We start from the raw sequence: 16,411 nt of genomic DNA on the forward strand, positions 1-16,411 counted from the left end.
TCCTACCTTCAGTCTTACTCCTGTTTGTTGCTACAACACACTGCCCCTCCCACTTGCCACTGCAGCTTCTCATGGACTGTGCTATAAGTACTGCCAATGAACCCATCCGGACTTAAAATGGGGAGCCAAGGAAAGAAATGTGAAGGAATACCTTTAAATTTTGCTTCTGTTTCTTTTATACAATTATTTAAATTATTTTTGCAGCACTATCTCAAATTGCAGCATCACTGCAGTTCCTCTTGCTTCTATTTTTTGTCTGTTGTACAAAAAGAATTGTGTGGGACACATTGTGTCCTGGGGCACTGGGGGCCCACTCGGTCCTACCAGTGTGGCACTTGCACTTTCAACCCAGAACCACCATGCAATTTACAGAAAAGTAAAGACAAGTGGCTCATCTCCAGACTTGGGGACCAGACTTGAGGCAATGCAGTCTTCAGTGGCAGCAGTAGATAAGAAAAGCAGAAAAATCAGAGCAAAGGTTCTCAGAGGGATAGCAGGCAAAGACTTTCTTGACCTCCCAGAGAACTGACAAAGCTGGAAGTAAATTCTGAATTTGTGGGTAGGGTTCCTTTGATCTAAGCTGGCATGCACAAGCTCCTCAGTGCACTGCACGTGACACACCCAGGCACTGTCAGTGTAACTCCCTGCTCTGAACAGGTACCCGTGGGGAGCTGGACAATGGAACTGAGCTGCACAATGTTGTGTTTACCCCAAGAGAGCCCCACTGGCTGAGTGCCTGTGGGAAACAAGTCACATACAAGCACCTGACCTGCCAGCAACAGCACAGAGCCACACAAACTGCATTCACTAAGCCCTAAAATCAGTGCCCTAAAATAACACCCACAGACCCACACACTCAACCCCTGTGCACACTTGGCATGCTGGCTGCCTAATTTTGTTAGAGATTACAGTTTAAAGCAACAGGAGATGATGAAGCCAGACTACATATGCTACAACAGTTGGAACTTAATCAAACTGTTGACTTTTGATGTGACTGAAAAGAGCTGTAAAAAATGAAAACACTAGATGAATAAATAAAAATGACACACATCAGACCCAAAAGAGAGACCAAGTATCAACTGAACCAAGACAAAACAGCAGCAATGCAAATACCAGGAAAAAAGATTGAATACAAGCAAAAAAGGAATCAAACCACAGGCAGCAGTGTAGCAAATGGCACAACATGCAAGCCTTGCCAGAAATGGAATTATTTTGCATAAATATGCATAGAAAGAAGGACTCCTATTAAAAACAAGGATTTCTAACCAACAGGCCCTAGGTAACAGCAAACCCTCTTTTTATAGATAATCCAACAGCAACCTCAGGGAAATGGCCCACATTTGATCCCCTTGCCCAGAGATCTCCTGTTCTTGCCCCTCCCTGTCACCTGTCCCAAGCACAGATCATTAACACCTTGAAGGCACATGAGGTGACAGGAGGGAAGGACCAGGTGATCCTTGTGGAAAGGAGGTAGCTACAAGCAGGTTCCATCCCCCAGAATCCATCTCCACAAGTCTCCCTGCCTACTTGCACAAAACACCTAGGCAAGAGGGCAGCAACAGATTGCATGAGCTGCTCCACTGGTACCCATCTGCTTCCAGATGTTTTTACCTACAGATGCAGTGGGAAGCATGGATTTACCGTATGGAAATGTGCACATGCATGCTGCACATGAAATACATGATAAATTCAGCATTCTGGGGTGGCACGGGATCTACAGGACATGTGCTGCAGCCTGCCCAGAGGCAGCACATCCATGCTTTTGGGATTCACCGACTTCGAGGCACACACACAAAGAAAAGGCTCCCTTGGCAATGAGCTCAATTCCACAGATAAAACCTCCAAACGACTCCAGTAACACCAACAACCTTCCTCCACTCCCTGCTGTCAGGACACATCTGGACACATACGCACACGCACTTAGATACGTGCACATAGACACATACATGCACCACATCTCCGGGTCAGCCAACAAGTCCGTACAGGTACACCACAAAAATAAGACTCAACCATTTTTTTAAATTATGAAATTGCTTCTATTCTTATGAGAACTGAGTAAAAAAATCAACATTTCCTGTGAATGGCAGATGATGTATGGTACAAATACAGAGTCAGTACAAAGATTTTCCTGTTTTGCAACAGTTTTCAAAAGAATCTCACAGAAATGAACTCTCTGATGAGTCTGTTTTAAGAAGTACCACAGAGCATAATTTGAAGAATATGCCAGGTAAGCAACCCCACAGAAATAAGAAGCCTAAATGAAGCCAAGCAAATAGCAGAATAGATGAGCCTGAGTAAATAACTTCAAATCAATCAACTTGCAGAAATATTGACCTTCACATCTCAAAGTCTGCTAAAAGATAAACCAAAGCATTTTATGGTACTGAAGAGGAACAGCAGCTTGGGGTTGCCAGTAAAAGCAAGTCAGATGCAATGAATGAAATAATGAAGTGAGTGACCTTATTACCTCCTCTAGGCTTTGCAGCTATGAATCCATTTCATATTCCTCCAGTGCAAGAGAATTTAGGAGCATTAAGTGCTGGAGGAAGCAGAGGGACTGGCTGCAGAGGACACCTTGCCAGCTCGTGTAAATTAGCACAGTCACACTAAATATTAATGGAAGTTGATTTCAAAAAAAGCTGTTACTTAATTGAAATTGTGAAATAATCTGGCAACAGTGCTACAAACAAAAGGGAAAACAAATGACACCATATACAAAGTTCATGTTAAAATGGAAGATCTCAGTCAACTGTAAACCAAGGCAAATCAAGTATAAAGAACTTTAAATATTTTGCCATTTCATACAACTGATCATGGACATGCTTCATTTACAGTGAATATGAAAGAAAAAATTTACTCTAGAAGGGGGATGCAATGTGTTTACATCAAGGTAGAAAAAAAATCCAAAAATCAAAGCTTACACTAACAACTTCAGCAAAAAACCCAAAGTCACTCAAATGAAACTTTAAACTGATTAAAAAAGGAATGCACTGTGACATTAAATATTTCAATAACCTGTATAAAGAGCAACTCAAATAGAAAAGCAGAAAATACACTTTAACAGATAGTGAGAAGAACTAAGTACACTAAAAATAAGACCTGGGGGAAAAAAAAGCAAGTAATGAGAGACTTAAAACACTCTGCATAAAAATTTTCAAGTGAATCTGTTCAGGTTGGGTTTTTTAAGAAAAGAATAAAAGCCTTTTAAGGATAAATTTTGTGAAAATGGAAGAAATCACACAGATGGCTACTGGGGAGAAGGTAGTTCCTAATGTGTGAAAGTACAGGCAATTTAGATTGGGCAGTACACTCCAGGATGAGTGCCTGGCTGCATTCCAAACTGCAGGCAGAAAGTCTACTATACACCCAGTGAAAACCTAATATACAGATAATAAAAATGAACTGCAGCTTGAGGACATGCACTTTATTCTTTTTCTCTAAGGAGCATAATTTTAAATTATGAAAGAGTTCATACTTTGCTAACACCTATCATGCACTTCCTGATAAGTCAGAATTATTTTCTTTAAAAAACCCCAAAAATCTCACTTTAGATAAGAGTAAGCGAAGATGAGAATTTGTTTTCTGCAGTGTCTACATACATAACTTTTGAATTTCTGAAGTACAGAGAGGAAAGGAATATACAATCCTAGAAGTATTTCTTCACAATAAAACTAAGGGATTTATACTCTCCATACAGGATTATCTGTTTGGCATTTTGTGTAAATACATATTTCTATGCAGTAAACTGGGTATTAAATATAATTACACAGGGAAATCAATGTAACATGTTGCATTGAACCATTTGGGAGAAAAAACACTACCAAAAGAAGAAAAAAACCCAACTATTCTCTTAAGAGAATCTTAGAGTGATAAAGGTTAACTGGTATTACACTGAGCGCATAAAAGGTACAAGGAAAATTCTGCTTTCAAATGAACTAAAATCACAGGAACTCCTGAGGCTGGGCACTCTTGCCCAGCAGGTCCACACTACTCAGAGCAGCAGTTCCTCACCTGAGTGCTCAGAAAAGGTGGGTGCACCATACAAAGCCCCCACCAAAATGATTTTCTAAGGTGGTACAGAACTCTTGCAGGTGCTGTCTCTCACAGCTGACATGTTACAGCGTTTTCAAGGGGCTGTGTCTGTTTAAGCTGAGCCAATCAGGGCCATGACTGATGCCACAAAGCATCAAAACTGCTCATAAACATTGAGCACCAGAATGAAAATATACTTGGAGGAGTGCTAAAACAAAATGGAGTTATTCCAGTAAGAGATTCATCAATTTATTAAAACACCTGATTCACATTCCTCTGCTAGCACGGTTTGTAAAGGGTTCACAGATCACCCCAGACACTTCAAAAAACATCAACATTCTAGACAGCAAAAGACTTCTCTGCCTTCAAGTACAATGAGTATTTTCAGGTACAAATGCTTTCACACGCTGCACTACTGGCACTTAACAGCAAAATCATCTCACATCTTATTAAATCACAAAGGAAAAGAAGCCTTGTGTGATTACTGCAGAAAATTTAATTTGGTATTAAGGGATACTCCCCTAATTAATTAATGCTTCATTTGGTGGCTAAATTGTTCCCAGTGTAACAACTATAAAAACATGTACCTAGATTTTATTTTTTCTTTTAATTCAATACCACACAATCAAAAGCAAAGCAAGATTAGGCTCCAGAAGAAATCTGTCGAGCAAAATGAAGATACTAGTTTAAATGTTAATAATAGATGCAGTCATTTTGCCCAGTAAACTTTAGAGACTGCATTCTCAAACTGCTAAGAAGTTTCTGAGACAGTCTGGGGAAACCCTGAGTTATTATCAATCCTTCAACTGGAGGATCCAGCAGTTAAAATACAATAAATTACAATTAAACTAAAACACACATTTAACACAAAAAGCATGGGTAATACTTAATATATGTCTGCATATTTTTAATCTTCAAAGACCTTCACTTTCCGAAATAGCAGAGGGAGATACAGAGGTGTGATCTGGCAAAAAACTCTTCTTGAGGGAGAAAAGAAACTTTGAGAAGAGAGAGCCATTAAGGCCACTGAGAACACTGAGAACCACAGTGGCCCTGGACTGCAGAGTCAGAGATAGGGAGAATACCCAAAATTCATTTTTGCCTCCTTATTCCCTTTCATAGCTGTCGCTATCAGAGACAGGCTGTTGGAGTTTTGGTGCAATCCAGTTACAGCTGCTCTGATGTTCTTATTCTCAAGGATGTATATAAAAACACATGTAATTCCTCCTGCATAAGGTAAATACGGTTCTACAGTCACTCCAATCAGGAATAAGTCTGGCCTACTGCCAGAGATGGACTTCTCAAGGCAGGGTAAGCAGTGCTACAAATACAGCTTTACTTGGACAGGGAGGGAACCTCAAAGGACACAAACTCCCGTGTGCCAAGATGTGCAGATAAGAACAGTGAGGAACCCCGTGCATCCCTGATTTCTGGAAAGACAAGGAAGAACTGGTGGCACCATGAAAAATTCCATTTCAACACACTAGATACTTGGATACTTATCTTAAAATACTTGCTGGCATATAATGGAGCCATATTTATTCTGAACTATGTCTAATCAACACCAAGATTATCTTTTATTAGCTGAGCATAAGCAGAGGCAGCAATTTTTAAAAGTTTTTTTCCCTCAAAATCAGCCTCTACTCTGTAGTGAACTGCTAACAATAAAGGGTGACTGGTAATGCGTGGATTTGCAGAATCATCAAGGCACAGATCTGTTCATGTTTTGGTACTGACCTCCTCCTAAAATTACTGATGATCCATTCTCTCTGATGTTTTAGGGGAACAAAACTCCTTTGCAGATGAGAAAGCAGAACACTTCTATGCTTGGTTTGACCACCAGTAGTACAAACTTCATTACAGATAACTGGTCATAACTCATGAGAAATTTGCAGTCTGAGTCCTAAACAAAATCTGATCTCATAACAAGTTCTTTATTTCCCTGTCATCTTAACAGCAGGGTCAGAGATCAATGCAGAGACGCCTGAAGATTTTAGCTACCAGTCAGTCTCTGCCTGGGTGGCTCAGCTGGAAGAGCAGAGGCTCACCCAAGCCTTCCTTCGCACCAGTGGGCAGCTGAGCACAAGAGAAATGCTGATAGAGACCCTTCTGCCTATGGAAGTTCAGAGCAGGGAAATGTAGAGGATATAGCTGTCACCATAAAACAATCTAACTAAAAAATAAATATATGGAAGAGATAAATGACAAAAAGCAGAAGAGTATCATGTTTAACTATGAAAACAAAAAAACACTAAAGAAGTTCTATGAACAATCTTAATGGAGTAACATTTGAAAATATACCTGCAGAAGGCATGAGCAGAAGGTCATGTCACACTTCATACACAGAGAGCTGCTGACAGAACAATTACTGAAGCACTAACTGCACAAAAGGTTACAGAGCAAACGAAAACCACTGACAACCGTCTGATACCAACTTAACGTGGGCATCAAATAGATTTACAGAGCGCAAGCAAGACACAAGCTGCACCCCGTGACAAAGATTTTATGCAAAGAGCAGTCCTAGAGTTATATATACTTGAAATAGAAAAAATTAAACTGATTTTATTTCCCTGGAAGAAGCAACCAGCAATAAGCCTGAAGAGAAGTAATAAATGAATCCTGCTGTGAGAACCAAAATAGAGAAGCTTAGAAGTCAAAATTGAATTCAGCAACAGACTTTTATGAATTGGCATCACAAAGCCAGACAAATCTAACAACTAAAAAAATTCTAAAAGCAAACAGCAGGAGCAGATAGATCAGAAACGAAAGCACATGATTTCCATGTAATCTCAGGATATGTTAAATGAATTTTCCTGGGTTTTCATTGCTGGAAGCAAGCTTAGGAGCACTAGGAAAAAAAGTATGTTCGTATTACAGGGAAAGAAAGAAATATTGAGAAATAATATGTTCGGCCAAATACAAATATATGGTGCTTGTTTGAAAACTGCAATATTGACAAAATTGCTAAAACTGAACAAGAAAACCTGCATCAAAACTATGAAAAACAAAAATGCCAAGCCTAATTGTTACATCAAAATCCCTAAGCTATTACAGAAAAATACAAGTATAAAGACACTAATAAGTTTGGTTTACAGAACCTTGGTTTCACATGAGATGATTGTCCAGAAGTGCAAGTTAAAAATATCAAATCACATTTTAACTGCATTCTCTTTCCTACTACAGGGTTTCTTTAATTTTTTAGGATATTTTTACCAACAGTAAATTTTTCAAAGGTGCCCAAGCAATGGATACTCCTGAAATTAGGGCTCAAGTTGTTTATGCCTGTTTGCACCCAAGGCCTTCAGATACTCTTGCCTATTCCTTTACTATTTGAATATAATCTCCCCCCTGCATAGATGGTGCCGTGTACTTTTTCTCCTACCTGCAGGTTGGGCATGTGTGTGTCTGTGCATATGTGATTTGTGGATACAGGTATGCATATGTGAATATCCAAACACACATCCATATACATGCAATTCATGCAAGATCCACATGCATATACAAATTCTCCACTTCAAGACAATTTCTTTGTATCTGAATTCCAAAGGTTTCTTAACACAAACATGCAGACTTTTTTTTTTTTTGTGTTTAATCTGCAGGAGACTTGTGTCAGCATCTCTTTTGAAATAGATAAAATGTATCAAAGTCAATTCCACATACACACAGAGTCATCAAATATCAAAGCAGTCGCCCATTCCTTTCCATTTGGCTTCTGCAAATATCAATAATCCTAAGTCAACTATACTACATAAAGTATATTGTGTGTTCTGTACCACAGTAAAACCAGAAAATAGACTCCAGATGTTTCCTCAATTCCTGCCAAAAACAAAATGTGAAAAAGTGCTGAAAACCAAACAAAGTTGAAAGCCCTATTGTAGGAAAAAACAGCATAAGAAATCCATAGGTTTGTTACAAGTAAATTTGTTCTGTCTTCACCTACTAGATAAGAAGGGTCAATTCTGAATAAGTGTAAACACAGAAGCTATGAAGAACAAAAATTCTCATTTCCTTCCTGTGTATTACTTCTTTAAAATTAAATCTCTCACTTTTTACAGGTTTGAGACAGAAAATTTTCAACTATTTGCACTCATTTGCAATATTTGATTTCTGTGAGACTTAAAAGAGGCTTAGCTTTTAGCTACGCTAAAAATAATATTGAGAATGGGACTTAGGACATAATTTTCCTAATTTGTACTTTTCTCATGTTAGTCAGCATCAAAAAAACTAACTGATACTGCCTATGTCCTGCGTTGTTGAAATGCAAAGTAAAGGAGGTTTGCTTAAATAATTCTTCAGAGCAGGAATGACTGTTGGCTTTGGACTGCATGAGCTGAAGAGTGTTTTGGGCCCACTGTTTCTCCTTTGCATATCAAAATCAAGAGCTGCAGCACAGCAGCTTACTGAAAACCACACAACACTCTCAAAACCAATCCTCTGTCAGGGTCTTCAGGTGCAACTCACCTGGCCCCACACATCTGGTAAAGACCTCTGAACTGATCAAAACATAAGAGAGTAAGAAACATTTCTGGAGGCAACTAAGACAACCTAATTTATTTTACAATAAATAAAAATTTGCCTTCAGGACGTGTCAATGGTTTCCCTCAGACACAGTGGAAGTCTAGGCAAATTGTTTATCCTTCACCTGCTGTCCTGATGGGGACAGCAGGAATGCAGGTTCCAGTGCAAAGCTCTCCAAATTGCTTGTGTGAGCAGATATTCTTGAAAAAACACATGAACAAAAAAGGCTTGGATTTATCATTATTTCCATACACTTTCTGCCCATATAAAGCTTAATGAACTGCTTAATATCAACATATATTTTGAACACAGGAGTAATGAACAAAATAATGGAGAATTTGAAACATATGACCCTGCCAGGTCTCTTGTTCTTCAGCAGGACACACGACAGCCCTAAATCAGAACCCACTCAGTCCTGTACTTTATCATACACAGTCTGTTGGACCAATGCAGTCATGAGAAAATACTACTGCTTACAAAAGCATAGTTTAGACTGGACTCCAGTCACGATACACTGAATTGTGAGGAGGAACACAAGTAGACATTTTACCTGCATAGCACTCTTTCCCAGCTTAACCACCTCGAACAGGGTGACAGGGTCCCCTTCTCCATTCTGCTGCGGGTGGCCGTTGGCTCTCCCACGACTTGCTCCTCGAGCTCCAGGATCAGAACGCCCCTTGTCCGCTGGGGACTTCCGGGGTTTCTTCGTGGCAGACTGGGCAAAGAAAACCAGCAGAGGGAAAGTTTATTATAGCTACATCTGAAATCACCCAGTTTGTTTCTTTATGCATCAGAAACCCAGACTGTTTCTTTATAAACAATGCGTAAACATTACATGGTTACACCCTCACACACATTTATACACACGAAGATCATGGGATGAGCCGGGCCGGAAGGCATCTCCAGAGGTCTCCAGCCTGACCTCCTGCTCAAAGCACGGTCAGCTAGGAAAATAAACCAGGACTTTATCTAGTGGGGTACATGTAATTATATTCATCAGTAATTATTTAAAAGCCACTGCCACGTCAAGGTAAGTAGTGGCCACCCCAAGACAGTGGTGAAGTCCCAATGCAGTCCCTGTATGAGTCGTACACAGACATTGAGAATAACTGGTGATCTTACCTAATGATCTTTCTAAGACAGTAAGTTATTAAAAATACATTTTCCACATTAACATTCATTTTCTGTATTTTCATTTTCATATTTTCACTTTTGTAAGAAACCATACATAGTCAGCTCTTCAACTCAAATCACCAAATTTGTACAGCCAGATTTAGTAGATCACCATAATAGCCTCTTGCTTCAACATTTTAGGAGTTAAAACATTTTCCCTTTGAGTCTGAATTACTTAATGTAAATTTTCTCTCTGTTCTTCAAGGTCTTAATCAGGTGGTATAGACACCACCTGTCAAGACTCACCTACTGAACAGTTTGCTCTGAATTTAAGTCACTTGTGAAACAGACAGAAAAAAATCAGGGGAAAATAACATCAGATTTCTTACTTCCATATTCTATTATTTCTCCCTACTGTGAGGCAAACAAAAGCAAAATTTGCTGTTTTCCTCAGAACAATGAAGCTATTGTGAGGAATTATGTTAAAGAAAACAACACACAAGCAACTCAAAGACTAAATTTTGGACAATATCCTCATGGCACCATTTACTCAGTATATTGTCAGCTGAGTTTTTTATTAATGCTTTTAGTAAAGAACACAAAATCAACGCTTTTAGTTGCATATTACAGTGCAGACACATTGAGAATTTTACTGCAGAGGAAAGGGATCTAATTTCTGGTAGAAGAAAGCCCTGCAAGTCCAGCTTTCCCCATGCTTTAAAAGGGATCACGGCTTTAAAAGGGGTGGGGCCAGAGGGCTGGAGCAAAGGGCAAGGGGGAATGCAACTGCCTCTTGCAAATACTCAATTAAGGACTTGCAAATAAATGCAAGCTGGAAAGCTTAAAATAATAGTACCATCTCTGTGAAGTTTTTTGGATAATATTTGCACTTAGGATCAAAAGAGTATCTCCCTCAATGAATTTTGAAATATGTGCAAAGCTGCGTGTAACAGCAAGAATATTATAAACATATGAAATGTTTAAGTTCTACTGAGCTCTAAAGAGACATGTGATCACTATTTATTAAAATGGGAAAGAATTAGAAGTAAATGGACTCTTTTGAGAGATATAATCCATGCACTTGTCTGGGAGACAGTAAGCGCTTCACCTAGCTACAAGGACTGCTAAATGAAAGCTTGAATGCACACTGATGCCCTCCACAGATAATAATACAAGCCCCCTCTACACTCAGTTTTTCTCAATGTGTAATTGAAAGAGAGGCATCAAACACTGCAAGAATGAAGGGAAAATAAGTGAGAGATGGATGTGAAATGCACATATCCAAAGCTACCTTGTCAATGAAAGCAATGAGAAAAGCCACCTGGTTTGAGTACCTGAGCACGAGTACTACAGACACAGGCTCCAAATGTGGAATCACTAGGCGTGTAAATGCCCAGTTTAAATTCCCTTTGTCAGGTATCCTGGGAAAAGGGAGGTGCTTTGACCGAGGCTCCCAGTGTGAACTGGAAGGGTGAGATCACCACTGACCCTCAGAAGAGGTACAGAAATAACTGACAGATGTACTTCTGACAAGTTACTGGGTAAAGCCAGGTTCTTCAGATCCAAGGAAATACCTCAATATCCTGCCCCGAAATTAGCACCAGATATATTACTGAGTCTATTTGAATAAAATTTCTCTCTTTTGACAATGAGAACATCTCCCAGAGTGGAGAAAAATCTTGCATCTAACAAAAGCCATTGTGTATCCAAGCCGGGGTAGCAAAATCCAGATGCAGAATCTGTATTGAGTCCTGCCTCTAGAGACAAAACAAGTACACAAGATGCTCCACTCAAGACTGAAGAAAATGCAAAATGTGAACTTTGAGCCATGCAAGGATTAACATTGTCTTCAGGTGGAAAGGCACTAGTGAAAGGGCATCCACCCCTCAGCACTCCCACCCAGCAAGCATCTGGCAGGAAGCCCAAGTTCAATCTCACTCCAGAGTATGAAGATGAAACAAAGTCATATATAAGTCCTCCAGCAACTGTCTTGTGCTCTGAAGTTTTGCAAGCACAAAGCACATGGCACTCCCTTGTCATTAACACACAATATTACAATGCAGTTGTCAAACATTATTTGCATATAATGTCTCTGAATTTACAGCAAGAAACTTTGCAGGCCATGTTGGCACGCTTGAGCTTCGTACAGGCTCCTGCCTCTGAGCACAAAGTCCAGTAGGAAATCCTACTTCAAACAGACCAATCAGCCACTGGAATAATCTCCCCAGGGAATTTGGGGGTTCCTCAACCTTGGACACTTCAGATTCAGCTGGACAGGCTGCTAGGGCATCTTTTTTAGACTGTGTTTTTGCAAGACAAGGTTGAACCAAATGATCTGTGAGGTCCCTTCCAATCTGGTATTCTGTGATTCTATCCCAGGATGGAGACATCCTCCACCACCAGCGGAGCAAAGGAAAAGGTACGACTGGTACCTCTATAGAAACACAGAGAAGACTCACTCATGATACAGAGCATCTGTGGAATATCTCCAAAGGCAGGGTGCTCTTGGAAGTGGAGTTGCAAAAGCTACAAATCTAAAAATTATGTTTGGCTTTGAGGATGCCAGGCACAGGTAACTGTGCATCCCAGGAAAGAGACACATGCACTCACAGGAAAGGGTGATCCTTCTGTAAAAAACAAAGAACATGTTCTCTAATGCCATGAAGAGCTTCCACACAGAAACTGCCCTGCTCAAGAACTAGTGCGGCCCCAGTGAAACTGTCAGACTACCACTGACAGCTGTGAAAGATGTTTCATAAGATCAGAGTGTGAATTTGCAGCAGGTCTGCTCCCATGGATTCACCAAATGCTCATCAAGACATAGGAAAAACAGAACTGCTGAGTCCTAACAGGAGCAAAAATTGTGATTATTGCACACCAGTTCATAGCTTTCAACCAGAAAGTTCCCCCTTAAGTGGGTGAATTAGGACCACCAAAGGGAGGGATAAAGCAGCATGACACAGTAAGAATGCTTGAGGCTTTTTAATCATACACAACAAAAAGTGCTGCCTGGAGCTGAGAGGCTGCAGCAGTTGCATTTGTGATTTCACTCCAAAACCCAGGACAGCTGGGCTGGTGGGCTGTCAAAATGGACTGAGGTGCCAAATGAAAACAGAAATTACTGATGACTTCTCAAATTTGTGACAACAAAAGCTAAGGGTCTATATACATCAGCATTAGGAAATTCAGAAGTTCCAGAATATGCTACAGGAGCAACAAACAAAACTGGCCATATTGACTGTTACATACCTCACCTGTTGCTTTAAGGCTTAAATGAATGCAAACAGGAAACAAAATACTCACCTTGACTGCAACTAAACTAAAATGATGGCAGTTCAGGATTTTGTAACAGATTAGCTACACAATACTTTTCCTTTCATGTCTTTAAAACTACTGTGAAGAAAATAGGGACCCTCATTTGTAAAATCGAGTAATACAGCAGAAAATTGATTCACACACTATCAAAAAAAAAAAAAATGTGGCTTGACATCTTCCATTAACTTTCCCCAAGCTGATGTGATGTGCTTCATGAAGAAATGCAGGCAGTGAGAGTCCTAGAGTCAGTAACTCCTCCTAACACACCACCTGAAAACAATGACCTGTATGTGCATTCACACCAAGAGTCATTTAGAGGAATGAATACCCCACTTCCCGGGGAAGGTGGGAGAAACTTTTTAACCTCCACTTGAGTAAGACTGAAGAACTTGCCTCTCCAAGGCACCAGCCCCTCAAGAAGCCCTGTGTTATAAGCTTGTGTTAAGTGGAAGAATGGTAATGCCTGAGGTCTTCATGAACTAATCCGGATTTAAAAAAGACTATGACACATTTCATACCAACTTCATGGTTATCTAGGGAGAAGGTTCTTGGATTCCCACAGTCCTGTGGACTGTTTTGGTCATAGAAACAAACAAGGTGCTCCCTGTGAAAAGTTTCATCCTACAAGTAAAGACATGTGCAGGTCCCCTAACACCCAGTGCACCCAGAGCTGCTTCAGCTGCAGCACTTGCAGTTTAGGACAAAAAAAATGCAGAGGCAGTGTTGGGAGTGGTGGTACTATTTTTCACCCTGTTTTAAAAATCTATCAAGAGCTCTCAAAGTCATCTTAAAGAATCAAGAGAGTATGCTGTAAACGCTTGAATAATATCAATTCTTCTAGATGAGGCATTTACTACCAAAAAAAGACTATTTCCACAGAAAAACGAAGAATAGATTAAATTGCTAAAAATACAAGAACCATCTCATCAAAAGCTTAAAAGGAAAACTTCTAATGCTACAGGTAACAGGATAGAAAAGTCTTCACAAAGATGCTGTAGATGCGCTGCATTTCTACTGAACTACAGACTCCCTTCAGTTGTAAGGGACAGACCTAAATCATCAGGCAGACAAGCTGAAACAGGACACTAATGTAAATCACACCAACCACAAACCTCCACTGTACAAAAAGAAATTCTTCTAAGAGGATTCCTCCCTGTTATTAATCAGGACACGTATGACTTGGAACTAGAAGCAAAACTCAATCCCCTGCTGTATCTAACATCTATATTGCAAGATTAAATAAAGCCAGGAATCTGCTGCAAAGTTAAAATTCCCCATATGAATGCAAAGATAAGGCATTGTGGTCTGTCTCCTCCATACCAAAAACTACAAAAGGACCCGAAAGCAAAATTGTACAGGCTTTGCTTGGCACAAAAGCATCAGAAGGGCCTTGTTTCATCTTGCTTTAAGTGGAGAAAGAGACACTGTGGCTCTGAGTATGGAATGAGAGAGAAAGCAGCAGAGATCTCCAAATTGCCGCCTCTGGAACAGACAAACTGATGTTGCTCCCTGTCCTCTGAATTAGAGAATAAATCTGTCTACTCCTACTTCGAATCTGACACACAGCCAGGGATCTCTCTCACTGCCTCAACCTCCAGCAGCTGAGGTTTAAGCCAAGCTATTCTGAGCTCCTGGGAAGGTGAGGCCAGGTAGTTTAAAATAAAGCATGCCAACAATGCTGAACAGAGTGTTGATCCAAAAGAGAAGACAAAACAGGATGGGTAAATAACTGATCTGAGCCTGAGCTCACTGATGAGAACGCTACACTGCATCATAAGCCCTTGGGCTTTCAAATCCCCCGTGCAGAACAGGAGAGCACATCCATACCCATGTATTTCAATAACGCAGCAGGCATTTTGGCCAATACCACTCAGGAACTTCAAGGAGAGGACTGTTAGAAGATACTCCTTAAATAGAATTTATTAAACGCTACTCCCAGAATTCATTAAATGCATACCCAGACAGTATCCTCACATACAGCATCACAAACCTGTGCACCACAATATGCCACTGGCCGGACAGGCTCAGCTCTTGGCCAGTCACTCCATGGGCATGTGCCCTGCAAGCCTCAGTGCTTAGAAGCGCACATGGCCAACAGCCAGCCCCAGCCACTGGAGCAGGACATGGTGCAGCCCCTGCTAAACTCACAGCAAGGGCCAGGCAATTCAGGACACTCAGGTTAGATTCTGACAGCTATTCTGCAAGACCAATGCACTTAATCTATTTGCAAATTGACTGTCTAGCCTACTCAGTCAAGAACTCATTAGAACAGTGCATAGAAGTGAAGGGGCTACTTGAAATGCAGTGTTTTAGAATGCAATGACTTGGATTGAAAGGAAATCTTAAAGATCAACTAGTTCCAAGTGGCTTAGAAAGTGAAAGTACCCCCAAAGCATTACAGTTTTCTAAGGACTGAAGAGGTATTTGCTACAAAAAGCAGTTTTTCAAATGAGCACCATCTTCTTACAAAGGTCTCAAATCTGCAGAGAATGTCTTTCTTTGGAAAATAATCTGGAAAATCCTCTTGTAGTAGTGTATCTTTCTGATAAAAGGTCAAGTCCATTCTGTGACACTCAGCAGAAACCTGTTTAAAATACATACATATATTTAACGGAATATATTCTATACAGCTCTGTATTAGGATCATGCAGCACAAAGTAAAGTCCCTTTCCAAGACGTCAGTATATTTATGGCAAATGTGCCACTGTAGCTGTGATGGCCTAAGGGCATCAGCAAATCAGCATTTGCAGGAGGAGATTAAATCTTATTAGATCATAATATTTAAGTTAGAAAAAAATCCCAGCCACAGAAATCAGATGAGCCTTTTGGGCTACCATTCCTCAGATCTAAAACAGAAATTAAAATCACCTAAGCTAAATCTAATCTAAGTTAAGAAAAACATTTCTGAACTTAACTAAACCTTTTAATCTGTTTCAGTTCTGACAGTAAAGGTAGGTGGTACCTGTGAAGGAAACAAAAACGAGGGTAGTGAAGAGTTGAGAGGGAAAATGTCAGAGCTGCACCTTCTGTAAGAACCAGGCAATTTGCCTGAGGGAAGTGGCTGGGCTGGCAACATGGTTTGATAAAGCAATACAATCATCAAGTCCCTGGCTTTAACATCAAATAGTGCTGTAAATTCAATTGCCTAGATTAGCATTTCCAAGGTTTTTGCATCTATCCTCTGGTCATTAGAGTGGCCTTTTGCTTTTGGGGCTTTTTTTTTTTTAGAAGAACCAAGGAAGAAATTTATCATGAAGTAAAATGGAATAGGCACCTAAGAGAGGCTGTGCAGGCTCCAGCCTTGGTAGTTTTCAAAATCAAACTGGAAAAGCCATGAGCAAGGTGGTCTGATCCCAAAGCTGACTCCACTTTGACTAGGAGGCTGCAATGAGATCTGCTGAGTCCCATTCCATAAACGACCATATTGCTTTTC

General features: G+C 40.2%; 1 protein-coding gene across 3 annotated transcripts in view; it reads right to left on the reverse strand.

The window, feature by feature from the left end:
* The window catches only part of STAG1 (stromal antigen 1), a 162,891-nt gene that overhangs the window by 98,011 nt on the left and 48,469 nt on the right, over nt 1-16,411 (reverse strand). For 2 of the 3 annotated variants that reach the window (XM_038146399.1, XM_038146400.1), the window contains exon 4: nt 9,101-9,280. In XM_038146399.1, coding sequence (XP_038002327.1) covers nt 9,101-9,280 — 180 coding nt within the window. The remainder of the gene's footprint in view (nt 1-9,100; nt 9,281-16,411) is intronic. The other variant, XM_038146401.1, reaches the window with a different exon arrangement.

This window comes from Motacilla alba, chromosome 9 (genome assembly GCF_015832195.1).
Source record: "Motacilla alba alba isolate MOTALB_02 chromosome 9, Motacilla_alba_V1.0_pri, whole genome shotgun sequence".
Taxonomy (NCBI): Eukaryota; Metazoa; Chordata; class Aves; order Passeriformes; family Motacillidae; genus Motacilla; species Motacilla alba.